Here is a 10,825-nt window from a genome sequence, read left to right as displayed (position 1 = left end):
CAGTTGCTAGGGTCGCGGATGTGCTTCAAAATGTCCTTATCATAAAAACTGGGACGAGGATGATTGTCATTTATTGTTTACTTGTCTCCTGTATCATGATATCAGATTGAAATGGATTACATCAATGGTGAGAGCAACAGACGAGAAAATAAGCATCTGTTTGAATTGCGGCTCTTATATCTTTAAGCAGTGGATGATGAAGCTGTGTTGATTAATGGAACTCCCTGTGTTACACACACACACACAGACACGCACACAACACACAAGCGCAATGCAATCTTCCAAGAAAACAAACTGAATCACCAAGTAAAGCCCCTTTTTTCCAACTGCTTAGTTTGTGCCCATAAGGTCTGCTTACTTGCCTGCTAGACATACATAAAGGTTTTGCTTTTTTATAGCACTGCAACTCTTTCATCACTACAACAAGCTGCAAAAAAGACTACCAACAGATTCCTGTGTCACGCCTCATGACGAGTTTAGCGTAGTTCGGAGGTAAATCCTCTGAATTTCCTCCAAACTCATCTATTGTTACCACCATTTGGTCCCATGGGTTTACCACAGTATTACAAGTTATAATAGAGGTGCTGTTAATAAGCAGTAATTCTGCTGCAGTAATTCCACTCAGATTTGGCATTAAAGTGGTGGATTTACCTCCACCATGATGCTGTAGAAAATCCTCCACTTCAAGGTCAAATTTCGGCGGTGCACTAAATATGTTGGTCATTACTGCCAAAACAAGGGGCAGTAACGGAATTACCATCACTTTTTACCCACACCGCTGAACCTGAACCTGTAACAAGGTCATGTGAGGCCCATTTCTTTCGTTGTGTGTTCTGAAAGTATAGCAGTAAAACACAGAGATTTCTTTTTTAGGTTTGCATCACTTTGTGTTCTGGTGCAACTAAGGTGGATTTTTAGTTGACTTGTTTACACTTTGTGTTGTTCCATAGGAACCTGCTAAAGAAAACACCCCAATACATTAATTTCCTTTGGTTCCAGCGCCTCTGCCCTAGGCCTGCATATACTGTGAAATTCTGGCTACATTACTGAGCCTCAGTTACTCCACAAGTCATACCACCTCCTCCATGGCCTACACGACATACCAGTGCCCTCCGTCACCACCTGAGGCCCACCTCCATGTTAACAGGGATTCTGCGTTTCAACGTAGCCGCAGGCAGCCTGTACTGCCTTGCAAATGATGGCACATTAGGCGTGGGGCTGTTATGGAAACTAATGCCTCATCTCCGTCCTGCATATTACCCCGCAACGCTCCTCTTCTTTGTGTCTTTCTCTGCTGCCCATCAAGCAACCAACTCTTCTTTTTTCGTTTATCCAGGCCAACTGTGCGCAAGCAAGCCAGGTCAAGAAAACAAAGAAGAAACCCTTTACAGCAAGCAGCAAAGCAAACTCGTCAGAACGGAGATTCCGAAAACCGGCCAGGACTCGGCAACTGTGGAAAGCAGGTACTGGGAGTGGAACTGCATTGCTGGGTTTCTGGGCGGCCTTTGCATGTTCTGGGGCCTCCCGGGTGGTAGGGTGTGAAGACTCCCTCTTGCGTGTGCAGCAGTTAGGCTTTTAACGCCTGCACGCTTTATAATAATGAAAGGAGGCCCACACGGTCACTGCCGGTCTCAACCCTGTCTTTATTTTAACTAACTTTACTTCCCCTTCCTTCCCACAGCCCCATCACATCCTTTCCCCTGAGTCCAGCCCCCACACTAACCACGCCTTCCAAATAACGATGTGGTCTGAAACATGAACATGACAACCTTCCTCCTTTTTAAATACTTAGGTATTAGCCCAGCTCTTCACTTAGTCTTCTGGGTTTAGTCTTTGCTCGCACTGGGTGGTTGTCCCTTGCCGGTTCAGGGCTGCGATGAGGGGACCTGCCTGATAGTCTCTCACCGTCGTCACCTGATGCCTCCCCATCTGAGGCTTCCTCATCCCCCCAGTAGGAGTCATCACAGTTTTCCCTGATCCATGTGTCCTCACAGTCCTCAGGGTCTTCCCCAGGATGTCAAATCACCACAGCATTCTTTGAAGTATGACACATTGATTGTGACTTCCCGTCCTTCCTCATCCGCTACCGTGATCATGGGCCTTTCACTTTTGTGACTGTGAGAGGACCAGGCGTGAAATGGGAGTCCTCCTTCCTTCTCTGGGTCTGGCATACTAGTACTCTGTCACCTTCCTCAAAACTGTACCCTCGAGCCCCTCTCCACTCATCCGCAACTATCATAATTTTCTGCTTTTCTTCATCATCTCTGGTTTGGACCTCCTCGTCCTCCGGTATGGTATTGTTCTCCGGGGGCCCTTGTAGCAGTCGTGTCCATAACCTGCGGCCAAATAAAAGATCAGCTGGGCATTTGCATGTGGTGCTGTGGGGAGTGTGGCAGTAATTTTGTAAGTGATGGAACAGTGTCTGTTCCAAAGGTTTGTGTGACAGCTAAGCCGCTTGTAGCGCCCTCTTGAGGTTCCCCATGAAGCGCTCAACCATGCCATTGGCTTTGGGCCAGAGAGGTGTAATTTTCTGGTGTTTGAACCCCATGTACTGGGCAAAGTTGGCAAAGTCTACGCTGGTGAAGGGTAGACTTTGCCAACTTTGAAAGAAAGAAGTCAACTGCCAGTTCTTTCCATACACCGCCAGGGAGCGGAGACATCAGCAGCGGGTTTGGGCATGGAGGCGGAGATATTGCGCTGCAGATGGCACAATTCTGGGAACTAGATCTTCTGCCGCAGTAACTTCTTTGTTGAGAATACCCCCCGGTACCCTTCGTGGGCCAGGTCGACTAATAATTCGGCATTCCCATTGCGTTACTTCTGTTCTTCATGCTGAAAGCTACTATGCCTGGGTTTTTTTTATTATTGTTCCATCATTTCTCCCACTCGACTGGATGACTGAGAAACGTGGGGAGGGTAGAATGGTCTCTAACCTATATCTACTCATTTCCAAGGACAACAAAATGGCCTGTGAAGAGGTTAGAGCTAAATGGGAGTGCTGTCTTGGTGCTCCGTTAGAGGCAGAAAAGGGGTTGTTTTATTTAGCCAGATCATGTGTTTCTGTAAATTCTAGCCATAATGAATGTGAAATTCAAAATAATAATTGTTAAGGCTCACAAGGCTGAACAATCACCCACATTTCGTATTAATTCTGCGGAACTTGAAGTAAGCTGAGCCCGACAGGGCAGACGGAGACCCCTCTCAGCCTAAGGGTTGGAGGACTACCAGTGTGGAGGCCAGAGCGAGTCTTACCCTAGAATTGAAAACCAGCAGTTGGGATTGTCTCAATCCATGTTCCTTCTTATAGTGCCAGTTTGCTTGCATACAGTGCCACGGTCAAGCACTCCATAGCCATCTCGCATGATGTTATCCAGTGTGTCTCTATTTTTTCCAGAACACTACATATCCAGGCATCGCAAGCGATAATGAGCCATGCAACCAGTCGAAACAAAGCTTCACCAAGAGGCTGGGAAATTGCAAGCACAACCCTGTAATATCCTGAAAGGAGTATGCTGTGCGATGAAAAGCCCCAGTCAGCAATTTAGGCCTGCGTTTGCACAGAACACTCCAAGGACATTACACATACCTATGTGAGAGCCACAGAAAGGCTCCCTAATCAAACGACTGAACTGCCAACTAGGAACTCACTCAAACTGGAACATGGATGCCCTGACTTACCACCATGGCCCGCCATTGCAAAGCCCCGGTGGACCCACAAATGAAAATGGGCAGGGCTTAGACTCCCTTTTTTGTCTTTTGATGATTGTACCACCTCCTAGGAGAAGAGAACAGGGAATGATTGGCTATGGGAAACAGTGGAAAAGTATTTCCAATGGGTAAAAAAGGTGCAAGGTAAAAGGAGGCAGAGGAAGCAGGAAGTTCTGGGTTGTTCAGGTGAGGACAGCGGAGGCTATTGATCAGGTGCGGGAAGGATGGTGCAGAGGAGTGTGGAGGATCATATTTCAGGCTGTGTGAAAAGGGAGATATTTGTTGGTGGGAAAAGTGGTACTAGATGTGAATGAGCGTGTCAGTGTGTAGAGTGGTAGGGAAGAGTAAGGAGTGAGTGAGAAGGTACTATGAGAGTGAATGGCGGATTGAGATAGGGTGTGGGAGGTCTTGTGTGGAGAGGGGAGGGCAGTAGCAGTGTGGGTAGGGAAGAGAGATAGAGCACAACCCTTTAGTCTTCCACTTGGGAAAATCATTGCGTAGGTACCCCTAGATTGTTCCCTGAGGACACCTATATAGATAAGGCCTTTGCTTTTAGGCCTTCAACAACAGGCAGATACATTGTAGCTAGTTGTGGTTGCTGATCTATAGTACCAGACTAGAGTAAAGGGGTGCCAGGGCTAGGGTGGGCCTGACCCCTTCCTAGGTTAGAGAGGGAGAGATAGCCATTAGGCCCTTTGCTTAATTGAAAAGTTTTTGTATTCTTAAGGCTATCTGTGACATGTGGTTTCATGTGTGATCTCACTGACTCTGATACATTGGTCGCCCACAGCCACAGAGAATGGTAAGATTAGTTAGACTGACTAGAAAGGCCTGAGTGACATCCGGAGCTGCGAGGTGTGACCTAAATGGGGAGTAGGAGGCGCTCATTCCACCCCGGGGTAAGGCCCTGGTCAAGAAAAGCTTGAAGGTGGAAACGTCAGAAGGAACATATGGGAGAATTGTCCCTAAATCTGGACTAGCCCATGCACACTCCATATATGTTGGAGCTTGGGATACTAGTCAAACGACAGACCAGTGACCACCCAATGTTATATAATACCCGCAAATATATGGAGAAGGTGAGGACTCCAGTCTAAGCTCCCCTTCAAGATGCCCAAGCTCACCAGGAGAAGGTGAATAATAAAGACCCCAAGGTGTGCACATTCCAGGTTTGTGATAAATTGATGACCTTGCTTCCGACAACCCAAAACAAACGGTTGGCTATATGGCATGGACCCAACGTCATTACTAGGTAGTAGCTTGCCTCATCTATAATGTGAAGCAAGCCAATAGGCGGAAGCCATCACAGCTACAACATGTGAACAAGCTAAATGCATGGAGGTAGAACAGCAATCACCAACTACTAGTTCTTTATACCAACAATACCCGGGAGACTCCTCTACTAATCCAAGTTCATCAGAGTTACCATACCACTAGGTGTCTTCACCTCCAGTCACTAAGCACAAGTCATATTGCTGGAATAATACCTGGATGTCTTCTGTGAGAAGCCAGGACGAGTAAGGGGTGGTGCTCAAAATTCATGCTCCCAAAACGCAGGAAGAGCCATACATTTGAAACCCGGCTACCGAAGGTTGGGAAGTAAATCATAAGAGAAGCATTAAAGGCAATGCTGGACCTTGGGGTAGTCAAGTGATCCAACAGCTAGTTGTCCTTGCCAATTGCCCTGGTCCCCAAGCCGGATAACACTTGGAGATTCAGTATTGACTTAAGGCGACTCAACAAAATATCCAAGTTCAATGCCTAACCGATGTCCAGGATCAATGAGTTGGTGGAAACTCTGGGCAGGGCCAAATACCTCTCCACCTTGTACCCGACCAATGGGTACTGGCAGGTAACCCTGGATGAAGGAATCAAATGCAAGACCGCATTCCCAACTTTGGAAGGCCTCTTCTAGTTCACTGTTCTCCCGTTTGGCCTCCATGGGACCCATGCTACCTTTCCGAGGCTAATGCATCATGGCAAGGCCCTGTATGAGGCTTTTTCCATAGCTTATCTTGACGACATTGCCCTATACAGTACCACCTGTGAAGACATCCTGAGGCACTTGACAGACATATGCAACCTGCTGCGAAAGGCCCATCTCACCACCATCTGGCCAAATGTCATCTAGCACAGTCATCAGTCAAGTACCTGGGTTTCCAGGTAGAACATGGGCAAATCCTACCCCAACAGGTCAATGTAGATGCAGTACAGAAGGTTCCAAGACCGATTACCAAGAGGGGTGGCTGAGCCTTTCTCCCAGCCATCTCTGAGAGAGCTGCGCCCCTAATTGATAAACTAACCAAGGCTCAGCCAAACATCCTCTGATGGGACCAGTGAGCCCAAGAAGCTTTTGAAAGTATAAAGAGCGCTCTTTGTAAAAGTCCAGTGTAGTCATGCGCAATTTCACAAAAGAGTTTGTACTACAAACAGACACCACATTCATCGGACTGGGCGCAGTGTTATCAGAAATACAAGACAGTGAAGAGCGACCAGTAACAGTCATTAGTTGGAAGCTCTTCCCAAAAGAATAAGAACAACCCCATGTCAGATCTCGAATGTCTTGCAAAAAATGGGCCATTTATAACCTGATATAGTACTTGAGAAGTTGACAGTTTAAGCTCACCACAGACCATGTCCCCTTAGTTTGGAAGGCCAGAAACAAGGACAATAAACCCTGTATTCTGAGGTGGTACCTGGTCCTACAGCCATAATCATCCCACGTAGAACATAGGAATGGATCCAAACAAGCAAATTCTGATATCCAATCCCAGTATCCGCAGATAGCTTGCTGTCTTGGGGGACGTGGATCACTTAGGAGAAAAGGTGGAGGTGTATGACAGAGTCAGTAACCTGACCCTGTCAAGGGGGGTGAGACCCCTTTTAGCCTGGGATAAGAAGCCTGTCAGGGTGGAAGCCAGTGCTAGTCCTACCCCAGAAGGGGAAGGTGGCAGTGGGAGGGCTCCAATCCCTATCCCTTCTTACAGTGCCAGTTTACTTGCATACAGTGCCACTGTCAGTCACCTGAATGATGCGGGCCAGTGTTAAACAACCTTTTCCAGAAACTATATATCCCAGCTTACCCACTGATGAAGAGCCATGCGGCCGCTGAAATAAAGCTCCACTCAGAGGTCGGGAACCTGCCAGCACAACCCAACAACATCCAAAATTCAGTCCGTGGCATGATGCAGAATCCCAGTCAGCAACATAGGCCTGCGCATATGCAGAACACTCCAAGGACATTCTGCTTAACCTGTGAAAGATCTGCGGAATTACTCCACAATCAAACAATTGAACTGACAAGCCAGCAAGGCCCTTCAAGAACCGTAACATGAACAGCAAAACTAACCCAAAGTCCAGCAGTCCCGCACATGAGAAATGGTTGGGACTCAGACCCCCTTTTATGTCTTTGCATGATAGTACCTCTTCCCTGGAGTGGAGAACAGGAAAAGCTTGGCCGGGAAGCCAGTGGAGAAGAATAGCCAATGGGAAGGGAAGGGGCAGGATAATAGGATGCAGAGGAAGCAAAATGCTGTGTGTTGTTCGGGTGAGGTCAGACCAAGAGAAGAGGCGAAGGAAGGGGAGTGCAAAGGAGCGTGGAGGAGGTTTATTCAGGCTGTGTGCAAGGTGAGGAAGCAGTTGGTGAGAGGAAGTGGTTCTGGATGTTTATGAGCCTGTCAGTGTTCAGAGCGGTAGGAGAGAGGAGGGATTGAGTGAGAAGGTGACTTAGTGTGAAAGGGGTGATTGAGAAAAGGTGTGAGTGGAGCAGTAGTGGTGAGAGAAGGGAGAGTAGTAGTGGTGTGAAGAGGGGGAGTATAGGTAGTGTGGGGAGCAGCAGAGAGTAAGATCGAAGAGTGGAGGTAGATCGTAGAGGGAGGACCATCCAAGAGATAGAATAGGATGTGTCAGAAGAGTGAGCAGAGACAAAAGTGGAGTATGGGAAAGGAATGTAGGCGGAGAGAATGGTGAGTGGCAGAGAGATTTAAGGAGAGAAATATCAGAGCACAGAAATACCAGCGAGAATGAATATACAAGTGTCTGGAAAGCACAACACTTAAGTCATTCCCTTCTGTAAATCATAGTGTAGGTACCCCTAAATTGTTACCTCTGGGAGCCTAGGTAGGTAAGGCATATGCCTTTAGGCCATCTCCAAAAGGCAGACAGATTGTAGATTATTTTTTTATTTGCATTTTTAAAGCGCTCACACAGTTTGCAGGGATCGAGGCGCTGTTACAGGAATTGCGTATTTATAACGCGCTGAAATACCCAGAGACCAGGGATCGAACCTGAGTTGCTTCATGTTGTCTTGCTTCCAAGGTAAACACGTTGCCGCTGAGCTATCCTCCTGGGACGATAGATAGTAGTAGTAGTAGTAGTAGTAGAATCTATAGTACAATTCAGGTGTTGAGGGAGAATGGCCTCCCCCTCCCCCATAAAAAAGCATCTACAAATGCTGCAGAAAGACCCACGTGTTCAGATTTTTCACCCACTCTTGGGCAGATCTTTCCTTAATCCTCATTTACTATCGAAATGGTTTTCCCCACCCTTAACACTCAGACTATACTAATAGATGTTCTTTTTATATTCTTGAAGGATAATGTCCTTGCCAAAACAATGAGAACAGGTCCAATCTGTGCTGTCCTGATCCCAGGAGGACTTTAGATTTTTTTTATACATATCTAGGTTAAGAATCATTGGTTAGTTTTTTTCCAGTGGTGATGCCAACAAGATCCTCTTAGCACAGTTAGAAAATAAGAATAGTTGTTAGGTTTAAACACTAAGGACAATTTACAAGTTTGGCAGAGCAGGAAAAAACTGGTGGTAATTCTGTTACCACAATTGTTTTTGGCAGTAATGGAATTACCTCTGTTTTTACCGGACCGCTGTACTCATTTGACCTTAAAGTGGAGGATTTTCCTCCTGCATTATACTGGAGATAAATCTGCCACCTAATGTCCACATTTTTGTGGAATTACTGCAGCAGAATTACTGCTCACTGTAATTCCTCCAAAATCCCCATAGAATCCTATGGGCTCCGAAAATGGGGATTAACAATGCGCTACCACCACTTGCAATCCTGAAGTAAACTCAGGAGAACAAGTGGCAGTAACAGAAAATTGAGTATTCAGGCCCTAAGTCTCTTTTCCTTTTCTAGTTTCTAGTGTCTTTTTACAGTATTGCAATTTTCCAAACTATTGTCTTCCAGTACTAAGCATTATTTTCCATAAGGATTGCACAGTAGTCTCAAAGTGTTCCAAATAGATTCAGTCTCAAGAATCCCTACTATTGGGGCACACGGATGAACAGAACTACGAAGAGCTCTCATACCTTCCACCGCAGATCTTTTCCCTGTTGACTCAATGCAATGCAGGGCACTTGCCTAGAGCTTTTATGATGCACGAAACGTGCTTGACGGATTTGGAATATGCGTGCACCATTTGCAATGGAATGTTACAACAGTTCTAATTGGTTCACGCAACAGCGCCTCAGAACAGGTAGGATTTTTTGCTTCCCATGCCTTAAAAATGAAAATAATTCTTCCTCATACACAGCATATCGGCAAATCCTTGTGAAATGCATATTATTGATGCAAACCCAATAAATTATAGTATTATCAAATTTATCTTTGCCGAACAAATTCTGGGTATTTACCCGCTTTATGTATGTTTTCACAATACCCCTAGGTGACTTGCAATTTACATACAATATTTTCTACTCTATTCGGTATACGTGTTCATGTTTATTGAGAGCCACTCTTGGTTTTTCTGCAATTTTTAGGACCAATTCCATGCAACAGGAACATAAGGTATTCATACCAATATATGGTTCAACTGACACACTTGACTGTGTACGCTCGATATGAATGGATGATAATAGCATCATGACTTAGGTTCTTTATTTTTGCCTTGTCGTTTCCCCTGTCTCTCTCTTTCCATGGACATAATCAACAAGGGGACATTATATTCTTTGACAATTTAATTCCATTCGCCAATGTGCACCATCATTTTGTTTTGTTTTTTATTTGGATTTTGGGTATAACCCTCTGCTATGTGTTTTGGTTTGGATTTGTTTTCTTGCAACTGTTATTTGTATATGTTGTAAACTGTACACATGACTGTTTATTTTGACCTTTGTAACACCCTGTATATACAATGTCCAGCCTTGAGAAACACGTGTCGGCTGGTCCAGAAGTTGTCTCACCCTGCATACTGCTTAATTAAATGCACTACAAAGGGCCCATTGGCGCAGTGTGGTTGTATCCGTGTAATTTAATTGTTTTGGGTCGTGTAACTGTAAGCGGAAGCTCCATATCCGACACAACTGCCAACCTTATTTCTAGTTACAAGTGCTGGGATTCCAGTTCTTTTCTCCTTCCTGATGTTTCCTACTCTGTATATCTAATGTATATTTTATATTAATAATAAAAATATTGTACAGTAATACATCTAATCTAATACATGTTTCAAATGTGCAGAGGCACAAGCTGAATGCAGCTGTACTTGTATGGCTAGATGCAATATGAACTGACCACGCATGCATCATCATTAAGTTACACAGTGTAACTAAATATAATGACCCATATTAGGCAATGAACTAACATTGCCAAATTACAGGTGGTCCAGAACAATGCCCTGAGGGCTGCAACTGGGATCTCCAGGAAGGACCACATATCTACAATAAGGAGGCCGGTGCACTGGCTCCCGGTCAAATAGAGGATTGTGTTCAAAACCCTCTCATTGGCGCATAAATGCCTCCATGAACTAGCACCCTCTTACCTCACTCTTTGAATTGAGAAGCTTTCTTCCTCCAGGCTTACTAGGAAGGCCTACACCAACCTGATCGCCACTCCCAAAACTAGGAGAGTGCGGGCAGGCGGTACAAGCTTCCCTACCATGGCTGCTGCATTCTGGAATGCCCTTCCAGCGCACCTCAGGATGATTGACTCCCACATGGCCTAACGCAAAGCCATCAAAACGAGGCTATTTGTTTGACTCTCCAACATGTACTTCTTGTAGTCTCTGTCAGTTAAGCTTGTTCTAAATTGACTTTGTTCCCTTGCATTATTTCTATAACCTGCTTTGTAACCACGAATGTATACGCCTTTCCATCAATTAAG

General features: G+C 45.5%; 1 protein-coding gene across 1 annotated transcript in view; it reads left to right on the top strand.

Moving 5' to 3' along the window:
• The first annotated feature begins 1,233 nt into the window (after window positions 1–1,233).
• Window positions 1,234–10,825, top strand: part of ADCY10 (adenylate cyclase 10) — a 1,140,628-nt gene continuing 1,131,036 nt past the window's right edge. The window contains exon 1 of the mRNA XM_069614009.1: window positions 1,234–1,463. Coding sequence (XP_069470110.1) covers window positions 1,234–1,463 — 230 coding nt within the window. The remainder of the gene's footprint in view (window positions 1,464–10,825) is intronic.

Source organism: Ambystoma mexicanum, chromosome 9 (assembly GCF_040938575.1).
Source record: "Ambystoma mexicanum isolate Mex_15411 chromosome 9, UKY_AmexF1_1, whole genome shotgun sequence".
Taxonomy (NCBI): Eukaryota; Metazoa; Chordata; class Amphibia; order Caudata; family Ambystomatidae; genus Ambystoma; species Ambystoma mexicanum.
The sequence above is the reverse complement of the archived record's forward strand: the minus strand, read 5'-3'. Positions and strand labels throughout refer to the sequence as shown.